The 19,737-nt window shown below is 46.0% G+C and overlaps 1 protein-coding gene across 9 annotated transcripts in view; it reads right to left on the reverse strand.

Moving 5' to 3' along the window:
* MEF2A (myocyte enhancer factor 2A) overlaps nucleotides 1-19,737 on the reverse strand; it is a 93,862-nt gene that overhangs the window by 29,237 nt on the left and 44,888 nt on the right. For all 9 annotated transcript variants that reach the window (XM_015424561.1, XM_015424559.1, XM_015424557.1 and 6 more), the window contains 2 exons: nucleotides 18,763-18,982; nucleotides 18,146-18,205 (listed from right to left, as the gene is read on the reverse strand). In XM_015424561.1, the coding sequence (XP_015280047.1) occupies nucleotides 18,146-18,205; nucleotides 18,763-18,982 (280 nt within the window). The remainder of the gene's footprint in view (nucleotides 1-18,145; nucleotides 18,206-18,762; nucleotides 18,983-19,737) is intronic.

The raw sequence follows: 19,737 nt of genomic DNA on the forward strand, positions 1-19,737 counted from the left end.
GGAGCCCTCCCGCCAGGCATGCAAGTAGGGCCCGCCGCTACAGCAGGCTCCTACTGCAGGCCGTTACAGCTGAGCCTGGCCCGTGGTTTTAACAACAAATGGACTAAGAGCAGAAAACATCGCGGGACATCTGGGCAGTGGCAATTTATTCCTGTAATATACCATCTAGACTAATTTAATCTGCTGCCAGCACTTTATAATGTTTTATTGTATGGTTAATGTTGTGTATTTTAATGTATTTATGCTTTTATGGAAGCCGCCCTGAGCCCGCTCGCGGGGAGGGCGGGGTATAAGTTTGATAAATAAATAAATACTCTGCTTTTCTCTACCCTGTGGAATCTCAAAAGTGGCTTCCAATCACATTCCCTTCCTCTCCCCACAACAGACACCCTGTGAGGTAGGTAGAGCTGAGAGAGCTCTGAGATACCCAAGGTCAGCCAGCCGGCTTCAGGTGGAAGAGCGCAGAATCAAACCCAGTTCTTCAGGTTAGAGTCCTACTGCTCTTAACCACCACACCAAACTGGCTCTCCAGTGTTGCATCTCCAGTGAATGAGGTGGCTTTGAGCACTCTGCTGGCTCCTTCCCCCAGGCAGTGATTGCCGGCTGGAACAAGCTGGAGAAGTCTTCTGGTCTTGAGACTATTGAGGCAGTCACTGAGGCTTTGGTGGTGAGAGCAGTGGCTTCACGTGCCTTTCCTGGGCAAGTCAGGCTTCATGTCCATGCCATCCCTAATAGTGCCTTCGCCATCTTCAGACAACGGCCCGGATGACTGTAGGGCTGCTACTGGAGCATACACAACTAGTACCGGAAAGAACTGAGTGATAAAGGATGTTAATGCATACAGTTTCCTGATAAAGCTAAGAATTGCCAGAAATAAAGCGGATGTTCCTGAAGCAACAACAGAAAACGGAAGATGGACCTGAGAAAGTGGAGGTGAACAAAGAGAAGAAGAAGAGGAGGAGGAGGAGGAAGAGGAGGAGGGAGAAGGGGAGGAGGAGGAGGAAGATGGGGAAGGCTGCAATACCATCTCAAAAAGTCTGGCAAAACTCTTTAATTCTGAAGCAGAACTAAAAATTAATTTGGATTTTGATAAGAGGAAAGGAAATTGCAAAATAGCTTAACTCTGACAGCCAGTTGTCTATTTTAACACATCAATTCTATGATATTTACACTTAAGCTAAAGAGATTGTGATTGCTTGCTTGTCATTTTTGCATTAGTAATCTTCATGTTCTACTACTATGTTAACAGAGACGTATCAATAACTTTATATGTCTGTATTATGGATCCTTGTTTCTCTTATTTTAGGGTTTTCCATTACCCTGACCCTGTAGTTTTGTAGATTGGGGGAAAAAATTAAAGACGAATAATTGCCTGTTGGCCATAGGTTGTTGCCCGTTCAGCCTTTCCCACTAGACTAGCTCTAGGGAAGAATTCTTTGTCCCCTTTGGGTCTGCCCTTGGCCGCTGGTGAAGAGGGATCTGGGTCTTCTCCTAGGTAGTTCTCTTGCAGCTCTAAGGCTGCCCTGGTCTTAGTTAAGACATAACGATAGTCCTCAGACTTAAAGAATCTTCTGGATTGTTCAGGGATTTCTATTTCTTCCTCGTCTGAAAGAAATTCCCCCTTTCCTCCTTTTCACCCACTTGACTGTATGAAAGGGGGTCTGGGCCCCACTAGGAGTTATCTCTCTCTCTCTTTTCCTGAAGTAATCCTCTTTCCTAGTTGCCTTAGTGGGTCTGCTAGGTCTCCCTAGCCAGTTTGGTGTAGTGGTTAAGTGCGCGGACTCTAATCTGGGAGAACCGGGTTTGATTCCCCACTCCTCCACTTGCACCTGGCTGGATGACCTTGGGCAAGCTGTAGTTCTGATAAGAGCTGTCCTTGAAAAAGAGCCGTTTCTGTCAAGAGCTCTCTGAGCCCCACCTACCTCACAGGGTGTTTGTTGTTGGGAGGGGAAAGGAAAGGAGTTTGTAAGCCGCTCTGAGACACCTTTGGGTAGTGAAGGGCGGGGTACAAATCCAATCTCTTCTTCTTCTTCTCCCTCTGGAGGAAAGAGCTCCTTCCATGCCTTTCGTCTCACCCCTGGCAGAAATTTGCAATCTCTTCCCTCATGTTTGTCTAAACAAAGCTATAAAAGCTTTAACACTATTACAGCCCCTTGGAGAGTTTGGGCTTGTGGACTATTTAGGATAGTGTTTCTTTTAAGAATTATCATTCTGGGGTTTGTGAGACGTTATGATGCACATTACATTTTCTTGAAATATTGTATGTGTTTATACATTCAATAGATATAAAATCAGAGGACGGCATGGGGGTTCCCAATCCTTGTGCATTACTTACAAGTCGACCAGATCATTGAAAGTTACTCATGAGTAGACCTCATCATTTTTAAGAATTATCATTCTGGGGTTTGTGAGACGTTATGATGCACATTACATTTTCTTGAAATATTGTATGTGTTTATACATTCAATAGATATAAAATCAGAGGACGGCATGGGGGTTCCCAATCCTTGTGCATTACTTACAAGTCGACCAGATCATTGAAAGTTACTCATGAGTAGACCTCATCATTGTGTTACCCACGAGTAGGCTGCGAGAGTTGGACTATAAGGAAGGCCGAGCGCCAAAGAATAGATTCTTTTGAACTATGGTGCTGGAGAAGACTCTTGAGAGTCCCTTGGACTGCAAGAAGATCAAATCAGTCAATCCTAAAAGAAATCAACCCTGACTGTTCCCTGGAAGGCCAGATAATGAAACTGAAGCTCAAATACTTTGGCCACCCAATGAGAAGGGAGCACTCCCTGGAGAAGACCCTGATGCTGGGAAAGACTGAAGGTCAAAGAAGACGGGGACGGCAAAGGATGAGATGGTTAGACAGTGTCATAGATGCAACGAACATGAAATTGAGCCAACATCAGAGGACGGCAGAAGACAGAAAGGTCTGGCGTGATCTGGTCCATGGGATCGCGAAGAGTCGGACTCGACTGTGCGACTGAACAACAAAAAAGACCTGGATCATTGCTGGAGGCAGACCCAATTGCCACTGCTCCTTGTTAAGAAGGGTAGCTTTGAAGGTTTTTCTCTGGGTCCTGCAACCTCTGCATGGCTTACAGATGTGGAGAAAATCACTCCACAGCCTCCTCCAGGTTGGTTGGCAAGATGCATGCCAGGGGCCGGCTCAGACATGGCTGCCATGGGTACTGCAGAAAGGGAGGAAGGGCACCTCTTTTAAGGTGCGCTTTTGAGGCTCCCATTTCCTCGTCTCAGGGATGGCTGAGAGAGCATGGATGGTCCATGCAGAGCGCACCAGCGGCACTTAAGCCAGGACTGGCAGTGAGAGGGCTTCAAGCTCTCCTTCAGAAAGAAGCCGTTGCTATCTTCATGAGGATCCATGAGTACCTTAATGGCCCTGGGAGGCTATTAAATCGATACGGCAGCCTGTTGAACGCTGCAGTCCATAGCTTAGGGAACTTTCCCTGAATTCTTAGTGAGAGCATGTGAGACAGGGAGGAAAGACAAGATACACGAGGAGGAGATAAAAGGTTAAGAAGCAAGCAAACAGAGGATCTAGGAGTAAGTATTAGTAAGGAAAGGGGAAATGGATAGGCAAGAACAGCCTATTCCCACTGCTCTCCCTGTCAAGGCAGGAAAAGAACCGAGGAGATAGGTGACTCCCACCAAAGAGACAGGAAGTGAAAAAATTTGTTCCTGCCTCCTTGAAGGAAGGGGTGGGACTCACCCACCAAGATGTCCTCTGACTCAGAGGGAGAAAGGCAGGCAATAAATACATACAAATAAATAAAAGTGGACACAAGCTCAACAAGATTGGGGACCCCTGCACTAAATATATTCACGTGAAGCAGGGGTCATTTCCTGCAGGAGCGCACAGGAGTGGAGCTCCGGCAGTAAAGAGCCCAGGGGGCGGGCACAAGCAACAAGCCCCGCCCCCTGCTCCCAGCAGCCCTCAGTCAGAGAGAGAAGCAGCCAGGTAAGTTGCAGAGCTCCCCCTGGCCCAAAACAGTCCAGTGGCACCTTTAAGACCAAGTTTTATTCAGGTACAAGCTCTCCCTCCTCTGCGAGGACAGATCTGCACATTCCCCCCCCCCCAATAGCTAGGAATCCAAAACAGTCCAGTGGAGCCTGAGCAGTGGGTGTTGCCTTTGGACACACTTCCAGTTATTTCAGGGTGTGTGGCAGGTTCTTGAAAGCCACCAGGTTCACCTTCTCTTAACTTCTGTTTATCTTAAGAGGAATTACATCTGTTCAGGGCACTGGTCAACGAAAGCAATTCTTACGAGTCTTTTACAAGCCATGCTGGAAGCTCGTGGGTTAAAGCCGTTCAGCTTTTGCATCCACACCCAGAACCAGTCATTTCCTGGAGCCCCTGATAATAAGGAACTATCAGTCTTCCAGAGAACATTTCATACCCTTTAATACACTGTCAGACAAAAGTTTCCCAACTGAATTCTCTGTGCAGAACCGAAGCCACAGAAAGCAGATGATCGGCAAGCACTCCGCCGGTGAGAAGGCCGCTTTTAGACAAGGCTTTAGAAGAAGAAGAAACTCTGTTTAGAAAGGCAAGCTGTGTACTCCATTGTTAAGACAGTCTCTCTCCTGTCTCGCAAATGATTTCTGCTAAAGCCGCCATTCTCACCTATGGGGTCAAGCCCTATACGCAAGCCCTCATACTGGGAAGAGCCATCAAGCCATCAAGCCATCCTTACTAGACGCAGACTTGGTGGGAGACCAAGAATACCGAACCATAAGCACAAGTGAAAGGGCAGCTGAAAGCAGGGGAATTTTTTCGCACAAGGTCAGGAGCCAGAGGCAGATAAGGATTAGGAGATGATGTAACTCCCAGGCAACTTTCCCAAACGAAGTCTGGGTAACCCTTTATATGCCAGCTCTCACTGGCCCTGCACCACACACACACACACACTCTCTCGGATTAGAGCTAGCAATTTACACCTCTGAAAACAAATTGGGTGTTCTTTAAGGCAAAAACTGGCTGTATCTGGACAAGTGCCGGAGCTGCGGAGCGGCTGTGTATTGCACTGGGGATACATGTATTTTATTTATAGAAGACAGTATTTTATCACTTGCAAAAAGGTGCTGTTCAAATATACTTTCCTTACAAACAGCGGTGTGACTGGACTATGTGGTGTGAGCCAAAAGGCTAGACAGAAAACTATGTACTTTTAGTAAAGGTAAAGGTTCCCTTGCTCGAAAGCCAGTCGAGTCCAACCCTAGGGATGCGGTGCTCATCTCCGTTTCAAAGCCGAAGAGCCAGCGCTGTCCGAAGACCTTTCCGTGGTCATGTGGCCAGCATGACTAAACACCAAGGCACACAGAACGCTGTTCCCTTCCCACTGAAGTGGTACCTATTTATCTACTTGCAATGTCTTGCTTTAGAACTGCTAGGTTGGCAGGAGCTGGAACTAGAGACGGGAGCTCACTCCGTCATGCGGCAACCCGGGTCTTGAACTGCTGAACTACCGACCTTCCACAGCCTGCAGTTCAGCGTCTTAACCACTTGAGCCATGTATTTAATTCATTGGTACCCAGCCTTTCACCCCAATAGGGACCCAAAGTGGCCTACGCTGTTCTCCTCTCCTCCATTTTATCCTCCCAACAACCCTGTGAGGTAGGTTAGACTTACACTGTGTGACTGGCTCAAGGTCGCCCAGAGAGCTCCCATGGCATGGGTGGGGATTCAAACCTGGGTCTCCCAAATACCAGTCCAACACTCTTAACCACTGTACCTCACTGGCTTTTTACTTGTTGGGACGGAAACAAAATGGCAAATATAACTGGTGGTGGAAACTGCTGCCAAGACACAGCTGAGCTAATGGCGTCTCCGTAGGGTCTTCAAGACAAGAGGCAAACACAGGTGGGCTGCCATTGCCTCCCTCTGCATAGCAAACCCTGGAGTTCCTTGGTGGCAGCCCTGTAGCTGGGATTTCTTTGGTGGAGGGGGGGCACGCTCTGGGGGCTCTAATTAAATTAAATTAGAATTAAAAATTTAACTAGTTGCTGCAGTTTTTCCGGGTTGTACGGCCGCAGTCTTGGCATTGTAGAACCTGACGTTTCGCCAGTAAGTGTGACTGGCATCCTCAGAGGTATAACACAGAAAGATGGAGTACTCTCTGTGTCGAGGTGAGAAGAAAAATGGTAGGCAGGTAATTTATATCTACTCCAGAAGGAATTCCCCAGGCTATGAACATGCTAATGTTCTACAAGATAATGCCCTACAAGATAATGACTTGGCCCTACCCCACCTTCTGGAGTAGATATAAATTACCTGCCTACCATTTTCTTCTCACTTTGACAAAGAGAGTACTCCATCTTTCTGTGTTATACCTCTGAGGATGCCAGTCACACTTACTGGCGAAACGTCAGGTTCTACAAAGCCAAGATCACGGCCAAACAACCAAGAAAATCTACAGCAACTAGTGAACTCTGGCCTTCGACAACATATAAATTTAATTAACAGAGCAGGAAGGAAGGAGGCTTACCGCTGGAGGGGACCCCTGGACTGCTGCTTCTCAGCACCGGCCGAGTCCACAGCGGCACTGCTGTCTTCCCTCACTCAGGTCCAGCGGGCAAGCCCCCGAAAAGAGTCTCTCAAAAGTCCCACCATCTAGCTGCAGCCCTGTTTGGTGGTCTCCCATCCAAGCCCTAATCAGGGCCAACCCTGCTTAGCTTCTCAGACCTGATGGCATCTAGCTAGCCCCTGCCATCCTGATGCCCAGTGAGGTACCTTAGAAGCAAAGCAGAATGGTCAAGCACTTCCATTCAACAGCTAAAGACTCCATTACTGTTGTGTTTTAATATTGTCTTTCTTGTATAACTGCCCCCCCTCCCACAAGTCTGTGGTGCAACATTTAATTCTGACATCCCTGCCTTGTGTTTCACCTGATAAGAATCGAGACCTGTCTCTGGGAAGCACTCTTTGTCCTTGGTATTCTTCTGAAAATGAATTATGGCTTATTTGCTGTCAACCTCACGCTGACAGCAGAAAAACTGGAAGCTCAGTGGCTTGGAGAAGTCGAGGCAATCTGCTCTCCCATGTAAAAATAGCAGAAGAGAGTAGTCAAATTTCTGAGCTTTCCATTCCCCGCTATTATTCAATTATTTAGTTTTTAAAAACCCACCTCTCCTACAAGGAACTAGACCTCTAAAGTAGCTCAGGCTTGCAAGCACACTTTCTGTAGAAATCGCACATAAGCACACTGCCGCCTTATCGACTCAGCCTTAATAGGCACAGACTACCTGAAATCAGCTGCCTTTCAAAAAAATCTCCCTGGAAAGCAAGTTCTGCATTTGTGGAGCATCAAGTCCAAGGCTTCTTATGCATCCTTGTGTCTGAACACAGCGTGCAGAAGGACAAACTGACTCCCAAATAGCTAGACGGGAGAAAGGAGAGGGGGACCAAGGGCAGATGCTGTGACGACACAATTTATTTTGGGCCACCTGATCTGAGTTCATGATCTGAGTTCAACGGACAAGCATCTGTTCCTCAAATTAATGCTATAGCTCACATCACCCACACACTGTTGTCCTTTGCAAATCGTTTCCTCTCCCCATTTACAATTCCTGAAGGTTACCCAACCCACCAGCAGCTCATCAGATACTGGAAGCTAAGCAAGAGTCAGATGTGGTTAGTACTCAGATAGGAGACCATCAAGGAAGACCAGGATTGGTAAGCAGAGGAAGGCAATGGCAAACCACTACCAGGATTGGTGAGCAGAGGGAGACAATGGCAAACCACTCCTGTTTATCTCTTACGCCTTGAGGAGTCGCCATGAGACAGCTGCAATTTGACGGCACTTAATTATTAATTTTTGGAACTGCGGTGGCTCAAGTGGTTAAGACGCTGAACTGCAGGCTGTGGAAGGTCGGTAGTTCAGCAGTTCAAGACCCAGGAGTGCCGCGTGACGGAGTGAGCTCCCGTCTCTAGTTCCAGCTCCTGCCAACCTAGCAGTTCGAAAGCAAGAAATTGCAAGTAGATAAATAGGTACCACTTCGGTGGGAAGGTAACAGCGTTCCGTGCACCTTGGTGTTTAGTCATGCCGGCCACATGACCACGGAAACGTCTCCGGACAGCGCTGGCTCTTCGGCTTTGAAACGGAGATGAGCACCGCAACCCTAGAGTCAGATTCGACTGGCTTTCGAGCAAGGGAACCTTTACCTTTAATTATTAATTTATGCAACCACCCAAAAGGAACCACTTTGTTTATGGATCAAGTTTCAAAGCTGAAATAAAAGGGTGTGCACTACACCAATGAAGACCTTAGGCTAATTTTTCCCCCATTGTGTTTCAGGTCTTTTGTACTTCACCTTGGGCACTTGAAGAATAAAAGTGACTTATGAACGGCTCTTTTACAAAGTCACTAATCTGTTACCAGAATAAATAAAAAGTCAGGTAAAATTGATACCTGGCTTTGGCAGGTGTCTAGCAAATATTCATCCAACAAACTGCCAAGAGTTAAAAAAAAAAAAACCCCAACACCAGCTCAGTTCTTTTTCCAGTCTAGCTCCTAAGCGTCTTGCATGCAACATTTATTTTACTGGAACACCAGTATTATTTACATAGTAACCACATGAAACACAGAGCGAGTTCCCCATCAACTTAGGACACATTTGCCATTCAAATCTGGCAGCTGTCTATCTACAGCACACCACACCCTCTCCATTTATTTTAACTTTTCTAGGACATCTGGTGGTACTGAGTAATCATCCCTGAGAAAGACTCGCTATATTTGCCTTGGGATTGAGGGCCTCCAAAGTGTTTATACCATGATCCAGTGCCAAGCAAACTATCATCTCTTTCAGGCATGGTAAAACCTAATCATTGAATACCTGTGATGTACTCAAAACTACCTTGAAAGTCACATCCCACTGACAAGTGCATATGTGCATCTACATGAAACAGTGACAATAAATGTTGGCCTGGATATGGATGAGTGTGGCTAGAAAACACTTGAACTATTAACAGCAGTAAGAATTAAAATACAAAGTGTTGGAAATAGCGGGAATGGACAGAGTAAATACAGAGTTACAAAACAAATCAGAGGAAAGCTTTTGGGATAAATGGGGAATAATATACAACTGGCTGAGGATAAAAAGGTAGAAATAAATGGAAACTAGGCTAGTTTAAGAAGTTATGATAGAGAAAACAGGATAGGTATGAAGGTACAAGAACAGAAAACGTAACTTGTCATATGAATTGTAGTTGATGTTAAAATATGTTCTTTGGAGTCATGTTGGCTAACTTGTGTTACTATATAAAATGGAAAAACCAATAAACACAATGATTAAAAAAAAAAAGAATCCTTTACCCAGTGGCTTGATCATATTGGGAAATCACATTTGCTGTTCTAAGCACTGGCTAACGTTGGAAGAGAATTAGTCTAAAGTGCCTACAATGGCTTTATTTTACTGAAATTTTTTGGCCTGCCCATCTAAACATTCCAGAGTGACTTAAAGTAAAATCCTAATTGAACGAAATAAAACCAATACCAGCTCATCCCAATATATTGCTAAGCATGCTTATGGGGGTGGGTTTACATGGCCATCAATCACTAGATAATGTTGCCTTCTATAAACTCTTTAACTTACAATACCACTTAAATTTCCAGAAGCACTACTACCCTTTTCTTCTGCTCTTTGCCATCCTCCAGACCAACATATTCAGATTAAAGCTGAGAACGGCATCTGATTAACTGCCCTGCTTTTATATTCTCACAAGGGAAGAGTGGTTTTCTTTGCTTCTGTATGCTAGTATGTTTTGCTGCATCTGGAAGCCTGCCTTCCACCCTACACTTCCACTATCTAAAATCATAGAATCATAGAGCTGGAAGGGACCTCCAGGGTCATCTAGTCCAACCCCCTGCACAATGCAGGAAATCCACAAATACCTTCCCCTCCACACCCACAGTGACCGCTGTTCCATGCCCAGATGAAAAAAAACCCCTCCAGGTTCCCTGGACAAACCAGCCTGGAGAAAAATTGCTTCTTGACCCCAAAGTGGCCATCAGCATTTCCCTGGGCATGTAAGAAAGGTCCACAAGAACTGAGCACTGAGGCAATTCTTCCTGCCCTCCCACTCATGATCTGCCTAAGTTCACAGAATCTACATTGCTATCAGATGGCCATCTAGCCTCTGCTTGAAAACCTCCAAAGGAGAGCCCACCACCTCCCAAGGAAGCCTGTTCCACTGAGGAACCGCTATATCAGGAAGTTCTTCCTGATGTTTAGCTGAAAACTCATCTGATTTAATTTCAACCCATTGGTTCTGGTCCGACCTTTCTGGGGCAACAGAAAACAAGTCTGTACCATCCTCAATATGACAGCCCTTCAAGTACTTGGAGATGGTTCTCACATCACCTCTCAGTCATCCCCTCTCCAGGATAAACATCCCCAGCTCCTTCAACCTTTCCTCATAGGACTTGCTCTCCACACCCCTCACCATCTTCATTGCCCTCCTGTGGACACTCCAGCTTGTCTATATCCTTCTTAAATTGTGGTGCCCAGAACTGAACACAATACTCTAGCTGAGGTCTAACCAGAGCAGAGCAAAGTGGTACCATCACTTTGCGTGATCTGGACATTATACTTCTGTTGATACAGCCCAAAATCGCATTTACCTTTTTAACAACCGCATCACACTGCTGACTCATATTCAGTGTGTGGTCTACTAAGACCCCTAGATCCTTTTCACACATACCAGCCAAGACAAGTCTCCCACATCCTATATTATGCATTTGATTTTCCTACCTAAATGCAGAAATTTACATTTGTCTCCATTGAAATTCATTTTATTTGTTTTAGCCCAGTTTTCCAGCCTGTCAAGATCATCCTGTATCCTGACTCTGTCTTCTACTGTATTGGCTACCTCTCCCAATTTAGTATCATCTGCAGAGTTAATAAGCATTCCCACTATCCCTTCATCCAGATCATTTATGAAGATGTTGAACAAAACAGGACCTAGGACAGATGCTTGAGGCACTTCAGTTGTCACTCCTCCAAGAAGATGAGGAACCATTCACAAGCATTCTTTGGGTGCGATCTGTCAACCAGTTACAGATCCACCTAACAGTCATAGGGTCCAAACCACGTTTTACCAATTTGTGAACAGGAATATTTTTTGGAAATTTATCAAAAGCCTTACTGAAATCAAGATAAACTACATCTACAGCATTTCCCTGATCCAGCAAAAGGTAGTAACTTTCTCAAAAAAAGAGATAAGGTTGGTCTGACATGACTTGTTCTTGAGAAACCCATGCTAGCTCTTAGTAATCACAGCCATCCTTTCTAAATGCTCAAGGACTGTCTGTTTGATGATTTGTTCTAAAACTTTCCCAGGTATAGATGTCAAGCTGATGGGTCAGTAGTTACCCGCATCCTCCTTTTTCCCCTTCTTGAAGATGGGTACAACATTTGCCCACCTCCAGTCTTCTAGCACCTCACCTTTTCTCTAAGAAGTCTCAACAATAATGGACAGAGGCTCAGAAATTTTACCCCGCCCTACCAGCCGAGGCTGGCTGCAAGTTCTTTTAGTACCCTTGGATGCATTTCATTTGGCCCTGAGGACTTAGTTTCATTTAAAGAAACTAGGTGTTTATGTACTACCCCATGCCGATCCTAGGCTGCAACTCCCTTCCCTCATCATGTGTTCTTTTTTTTGCCAAAGTAAGCAACCGTTCCTCGCCTCCATTTTAAGACTAAATCAAGCTTGAGACTAGGGCTTTCCATCATGCCCTGAGGGAAACTCCAAAGCTTGCTTACTACTTTGTGGCTACTGCTTGTCCTAATTTTAAAAAACACTGCACTACTAGATTTTTCCTAAGGCCCAATATGGCTATCTACATTATTTCTCTGTGAAGCTTTAGTTCTTCTTACTGAGTAGCATTCACCACTATTGAGCAGTAACCTAAGTAACATAAGGTTTCTAGTAGCTTCCAAGGTACAGTAAGACCAGTGGCCTGACTCCTAGTGCAGCCCAAAAAAAGTCCTCAATGATTCGTTATTTCCTAATTGAAGTTTCATACAGCTAAAGGCTGCACACAGCCTGACTCTGCTGTGCTTCCAGATTACTTATTTATCGGGGATGACAGCTCAATATAATCACTCCAAAGTGCTGGAGAACCTGATGGGTACTTCAAACGAAGTGATAAGTATTCTTTGTAACTAATGAAAAGTAAAGACTTTAAACTGTCAAGCTTTTCGCTTTGGTTAACAAAGTGTCCAACATTCTCAATACCATCAAGGTTCCTTATTTATTTATTTAATTTTATGCCATTTATACCCCACCTTTCTCCCCAGTGGGGACCCAAAGCAGCTTACATCATTCTCCTCACCTCCGTTTTATCCTCACAACATCCCTGCGTATTAGGTTAAGCTGAGTGCGTGTGATCGGCCAAGGTCATGAACATGAGGCTGCCTTATCAGAACATCAGTTCCTCATAGTCAGTACTGTCTACTCAGACTGGCAGTGGCTCTTCCAGGGTCTCAGTTAGAGGCGTTGCACGTCACCAATTGATCTTTTTATCTGGAAATGCCAGTAATTGAACCTGAGACCTTCTTCATGCCAAGCAGATGCTCTACCACTAAGCCATGGTCACCCAGCAAGCTTCCATGGCAGGCTGGAGATCTGAACCTGGGTATCCTAGGCCTTGTTGCTGTTCAGTCGCACAGTCGAGTCCAACTCTTCGCGACCCCATGGACCAGGTCACGCCAGGCCTTCCTGTCTTCCGCCGTCCTCTGACGTTTGCTCAATTTCATGTTCGTTGCATCTATGACACTGTCTAACCACCTCATCCTTTGCCGTCCCCGTCTTCTTCGACCTTCAGTCTTTCCCAGCATCAGGGTCTTCTCCAGTGAGTGCTCCCTTCTCTTTCATGGCTGCTGTCACAGTCTGCGGTGATCTGGGATCCCAGGAACGTGAAGTCTGTCACGACTTCCACGACTTCCCCTTCTATTTGCCAAGGAGTGATGGGGCCAGATGCCATGATCTGAGTTTTTTTGATGTTGAGCTTCAAGCCCACTTTTGCACTCTCCTCTTTTACTCTGAGCAAGAGGCTCTTAAGGTCCTCTTCACTTTCTGCCATCAGAGTAGTATCGTCTGCATATCTGAGGTTGTTGATCTTTCCCCCAGCAATCTTAATTCCCGCTTGTGATTCATCCAGGCCAGCATTTCGCATTATGTACTCTGCATATATATGGCATAAGGCCATCCTAGGCCTTAGTCCCGCACTTAACCACTATGCCACACTGGCTCTCTTAATGACTAGCTCTGCTAGCCAGTCTTTAAACTTTACAGCAGAGCCATGAGATGAACCCCCAGGGAAGCAAGACCCATGTTGCCGCTGTAACGTCCAAGAAAAGTGCTAAGAGTTAGGTCTGAAATATTACTTGTTTCACACACACACAAACCCCCCCCCCCAAAAAAAAAGAATGCCGGTGTACTGTTAGAAATGCAGGTGGGTTTGTCATCAGTTCATCTTCCAATTTTAGCAAATCTTTCTTCAGAACATGCTTGGCGGGCTATTTGTTGGGCTGCAATTTAGATTTCCAGGATGACAAAAGCTAATTCCCACCTGCCACCGGGTGTCAAATCAGCAATTGGCAAGTCACAGCAACCTGGAAGATTCCCATGCCCTGGCTGTTCAGCTACACAGCATCACTTAAATGCCTTCAGAGTTCTTGGAGGGGGTGGGGGATTCATCTTGCAGGCTCACAAGCAAAAGAGTTACAGCCACACGTTTAAAACTGTCACCGAAGAAATATGACCTAGGCACAAAGTCACTGCTGGTGGGCTCAAAGCCGCATTTCCCAGCCCCAATAGAGTGCTGAGAAGCCTGTGAAAGTAGGTTGCAGACTTTCGCCATTTTACTGATCAAAGTGAATTTTTGCTTGGATGCCTCGAGTAAAATTTATAAAATAGGCAAACTTAAATGCATGAAACCAATGGCTGCCAAAAACCTAAGGTCCAAAATCCACACAACAATAAATCAATAGGTCATCATACCAACATAAATTTGGGTCTGTGGGTCACCGTAACAAACAGGTTGGTCATCACTGGTTTAAAGGATGCTGGAATTGCCATCTTCTACTAAAGATAACAGCTCTGCAGAGCTGAGATGGCAAAGAGGAAAGTTCCCCAGAAGAATCTTCCTTCAGCCACGAGCTTCCTAAAACTGCCTCAAGCCAAGGAATTTTCACAAGGCCCAGCTCTGACCTGCAATACGCAGAGAACACTGACAACTGCCAAGGTTACTGCAAGGCTACAAAGCATGTATCTGAGCACTCTCTACTTATTGCACCCAAATGTGCATGGAGCTACAACTCAATTGAGGCAATATGGCTAGGACTAAGCCTTCAATAAAGATAAGCTATCTAAAGAATGCTGGAGAATCAGGAGGGATTCTGTTTTTAACCACCAGGGTGCAAGCTGTGGCCCCAGGGTGCAAGCTGTAGTGCCAACTTACACATGCAGACAAGAGTCAATCTACATTCCAGACCTTTAAACTGTACACTTATGGTTGGGGCCCAGTTTCCCAACATCACTAGTAAGTAGGTTGGTCTCTTTTCCAAGAAAAGAGCAAGAGTCCAGTAGCACCTTAAAGGCTAACAACATTTGTGGTAGGATATGAGCTTTCAGGAGTCACTGCTCACTTCTTCAGTGAGCAGTGACTCATGAAAGCTCCCTCCCCCCCGGTCACAAATTTTGTTAGTCTTTAAAGGTGCTACTGGACACTTACTCTCTTTTCCCGTGGCCCTTTCTTACACGCCCAGGGTGATGCTGAGTGCCACTTTGGGGTCAGGAAGAGATTTTCCAGCAGGCCAGATAGGCCCAGGGGTCCTGGAGGTTTTTTGCCTTCCTCTAGGCATAGAGCTGCGGTGGCTCAAGTGGTTAAGACGCTGAACTGCAGGCTGTGGAAGGTCGGTAGTTCAGCAGTTTGAGACCCGGGTGCCGCAAGACGGAGTGAGCTCCCGTCTCTAGTTCCAGCTCCTGCCAACCTAGCAGTTCGAAAGCAAGAACTTGCAAGTAGATAAATAGGTACCACTTCGGTGGGAAGGTAACAGCGTTCCGTGCGCCTTGGTGTTTAGTCATGCCGGCCACATGACCACGGAAACATCTTCGGACAGCGCTGGCTCTTCGGCTTGGAAACGGAGATGAGCACCGCAACCCTAGAGTCGGATTCGACTGGCTTTCGAGCAAAGGAAACCTTTACCTTTACCTTTAGGCATAGAGCGGGGGGGGGGGGCAAACTTGCTTATCGTAAGAGCCACATAGAATAAACAGGTGTTTGAGAGCTGCAAAACATGGACAAATATTACACGTTTTTACCAGGAAATGTGCAAGTCTGCTTGTTATTAGCATTAAATGAGACTGCCAAAAATAATATCAGAAGCGGTAAAAGCAGATATTGGTAACGATGTTTATTTGTCCAGTGATATTTGATTGCTAATGATATTTCGCTCCCCCAGCCGCCCTGCCGGGAGCCGCACCATATGCGAGGGCTTCTAATGTCCGGGCCCCACTGGTGGACCTCCTGATGGCACTGGTATTTCTGGCCACTGTGTGACACAGAGTGTTGGACTCGATGGGCCTTTGGCCTGATCCAACATTGGCGTCTCTTATGTTCTTATGTTCTTATACTGCTTCAGACAGACTAACACGACTACCCATCTTCATCTTTTCCGTGAAAAGTACTCTGGCTCTTCATTCCGAGTTAACTGATCTTCTGCCCCCCAAAATTACCATAGGCGTGACTAGGGTTTTTTTCCTAGAAAAAGCCCAGCAGGAACTCATTAGCATAATAGGCCACACCCAACAGCAGGAACTTATTAGCATATTGGGCCACACTCCTGACAGCACAACTCATTAGCACATTAGGCCGCACCCCCATGTTATCAGAAGTGTGGTCATCCAGCCACACCCACCTTTTGCTTGTTATTCTGTTTACCTTGTTTGTTGTCCAAACCCAGGGCTTTTTTGTAGCAGGAACTCCTTTGCATGTTAGGCCACACACCCCTAATGTAGCCAATCCTAATGTGTTTCTTCTGTTGGGTGTGGCCTATTGTGCTAATGAGTTCCTGCTGGGCGTGGCCAACTTGGGAGCCAGCCGGAACTCCGTTCCTGTGCGTTCCTGCCCAAAAATAGCCCTGGGCGTGACCAAGTTGTATCAGTAGCGGGTGTTCCCCTGCGGCCTTCCTGCGACTTCAGAAATGCATCACAAATGACGCCATGCTGACCCAAGCAAGAAAAACACCTTCCTGGATGATCAACGAGAAGAAAAACGGGTCTACAGATTCTGGTGCTTCTTCTTCGCGGTATAATGGATAAAAGGCTAAGCATGCTGCAAAGTAAAACAAAGGTCCTGTGGTACCTTAAAGGCTGACAACACACACACACATATGAAGCTGTCTTGTACGGAATTAGACCATCAGCCCATCAAGATCTGTATTGTCTACACAGGCTGGCAGTGGCTCTCCAGAGTGTGAGGTTTTTCACATCACCCACTACCGGGTCCTTTTTTTAACTGGAGATGTCGGGGATTGAACCTGGGACCTTCTGCATGCCAAGCAGAGGTTCTTCCACTGAGCCACAGCCCCTCCCCATTCCAACATTTATTCCAACACGAGCTTTTGTGAGTCACAGCTCACTTCTCCAGCGAGCTGCACCAGACTCACACAGCTACTCTCTGTAATATGCATACTGCACCCCAGTAACAGCAAAAATCTTTGACTGCAGAGTTACAGTGTAAGATGAAGTTATGGCCCCAGACTCTGAATCCTTAGACACCTCATTTCCTTTAACAAACAACACGAGCTTTGGTGAGTCACAGCTCACTTCTCCAGCGAGCTGCACCAGACTCACACAGCTACTCTCTGTAATATGCATACTGCAGCCCAGTAACAGCAAAAATCTTTGACTGCAGAATTACAGAGTGAGATGAAGTTATGGCCCCAGCCTCTGAATCCTTAGACACCTCATTTCCTTTAACAATATGCGGCAATTTAAGACAGTAAACTTCATCTAATGAAAACCAGCAGCTTGAATTATAAAATAATCATCATTTAAACACACACTGACAAGCTCACAATCTATCTAGCCCACATACATATTCCTAAGATCTGGCGTCAATCTTGTATGTGTATGATCAACAGAAAACCAACACTAGAAAACATATTTTTACAACAATATATAAATGGTAAACCAGTCTTCAGTTCTTAATTATTTAAAATGCTTCGTGTTTTAGATGTCTAGCGCAGTTTGGTTTCTAAAGAACGACGCACAGGATATTTAAGTTTCTCTGTAACTTCAGTTGTCAAAATGGATGATTCAGGGCAAACCAGTATTTCAAGCACTTACACGTATTTATGCTCAGACAAACCAGGACCAACAGCAGTATAGATGCACATGGGAAAGATGAACAAATACTTGGGACATATCTCACTCCCTCAAACTGGTATTTTTAATCCTGAACAGACAGTTTAGATAGATTCGAGTCCAGTAGCACCTTAGAGACCAATTATATTTGGATGGAATGCGTGTTTGAGAGTCAAAATCCCCTTTGTCAGATACCTTGCTGGTCTCTAAGGTGCTACAGGACTCAAATTTAACTGTTCTACTACAGACAGGGGTCATTTCCTGCAGGAGCGCACAGGAGCGGAGCTCTGGCAGTAAAGAGCCCAGGGGGCGGGCACATGCAACAAGCCCCACCCCCTACTCTTAGCAACCCTCAGCCAGGTAAGTTGCAGAGCCCCCCCCCCCAGCCCCAAACAGTCCAGTGGCACCTTTAAGACCACGTTTTATTCAGGTACAAGCTCTCCCTCCTCTGCGAGGACAGATCTGCATGCCCCCCCCCCCAAATAGCTAGCAATCCAAAACAGTCCAGTGGAGCTTGAGCGGTGGGGTGTTGCCTTCGGACACACTTCCAGTGATGTCAGGGTGTGTGGCATATGCAAATGAGTTATGCTAATGAGCTCCTGCACCTCTTTTTCTACGAAATGACCCCTGACTACAGACCAACACAGCCCTCCTCTGAGACAACCCAGAGTAGTTTATTCAGCTTGGCTTCCTTCAATAAGGTTTAAGCCCTTTAATATACATTTAAACAAACCATCTGCCACTTACCCACTGGACTAGAACCAGCTCCATTTGGCACCGAGAGGTCTGCCGTGGATAACATGCCACCTGGTCGAGGAACAAAGAGGAAATGCACCTTATTTTCACTGTTTTAACTGAATCATCAGCCCTGATTTGCTGAAACTGATTTACCAAGTAAAACACAGAAAGATGGGAGAAGAGCAGGGGTCATTTCCTGCAGGAACGCACAGGAGCGGAGCTCCGGCAGTAAAGAGCCCAGGGAGTGGGCACATGCAACAAGCCCCAACCCCTGCTCCCAGCAGCCCCGGGCCACAAGGAGCAAGAAGCAGCTAGGTAAGCTGCAGACCCCCCCCCCAGCCCCCCCGGTCCAAAACAGTCCAGTGGCGCCTTTAAGACCAAGTTTTATTCAGGTACAAGCTCTCCCTCCTCTGTGAGGTCAGAACTGCACGCCCCCCCCCCCAATAGCTAGCAATCCAAAACAGTCCAGTGGAGCCTGAGCAGTGGGTGTTGCCTTCTGACACACTTCCGGTGATGTCATGGGATGTGGCATATGCAAATGAGTTATGCTAATGAATTATGCTAATGAGCTCCTGCACCTCTTTTTCTACGAAATGACCCCTGGAGAAGAGGAACAGCCCTCTTACTTGCGCTGCCTGTGCTCGGTGGCCTCTGAGGTCCTCCAGGAGAGACATTTCGATGCAACGTGGCCTGAGGGGGACTCAGCAAGGTGGTGTCCGTCAAGGTTGAGCTGGCAGCCAGTGCTGGGGAAACAAGGGAACTCCCGGGATTGCTGTAGGTGAGAGTGTTGGGGCTGGACACAGGAACGGTGACGGACATTGAGAAGTTCTGTTGCGGCAAGCCAGGCTGAAAGGAAGGGGAGGGGGAAATGGTGTCAGCTAATTTTATAGAATTACATTTTCCCCCCAAGTATTACATTTCACAAATTAGAAGACCAGCTTGTATCTTTTTCTTAAGAGCATTTGAAACATTCACCTATGGAAGAGACATCTTAAATATAGTTAAATGCAGAGTCTTTAAATTTGCCACATACAAACCACACAAAGCACTCCCCAACTGGTTAGAAATAACCCAAGAGCAGTGTTCCCTCTAGGCTGAGTTAGTGTGAGCCAGCTCACAGTTTTTTAGCCTCCGGCTCACACGTTTCTGTCTCGGCTCAGGAAGGGATGGCTCCAGGGCAAACTAATTCATGCAGTAGCCAAATTGCTCGCTCACCACTTGAATGCCAGCAGCACACAAAGTAGAATTTCTGCTCACAAGACTCCACGTCTTAGAGGGAACACTGCCCAAGAGCTTCGTTTACTTCAAATTTATCACATGGAGGTTAGCTTTTATGTATTAAAAAGTGAACAGAAAATGAAAGGTTACTAGCATTCACCCGTTAATTTAGAGTTTAAAAAGAGCACACCACCTGGGTTATTCCCACAAAGTGCAAGTTATGCCTTCTGGATAAGCCATTATGTTTTAAAGATGCACTAAGCATCTAGACACGGGGGCTTACTGGGAAGAAAAAGCCTAGAAAAGTGGTATCAGGTAGTACTCACTTCCAAAGCAAACTGGATGTAAATATATTATTTGGACTTACATAGCCATCATGTTAA

The sequence above is a fragment of the Gekko japonicus genome, unplaced genomic scaffold, assembly GCF_001447785.1.
Source record: "Gekko japonicus isolate JY-2015 unplaced genomic scaffold, Gekko_japonicus_V1.1 scaffold361, whole genome shotgun sequence".
Classification (NCBI taxonomy): domain Eukaryota; kingdom Metazoa; phylum Chordata; class Lepidosauria; order Squamata; family Gekkonidae; genus Gekko; species Gekko japonicus.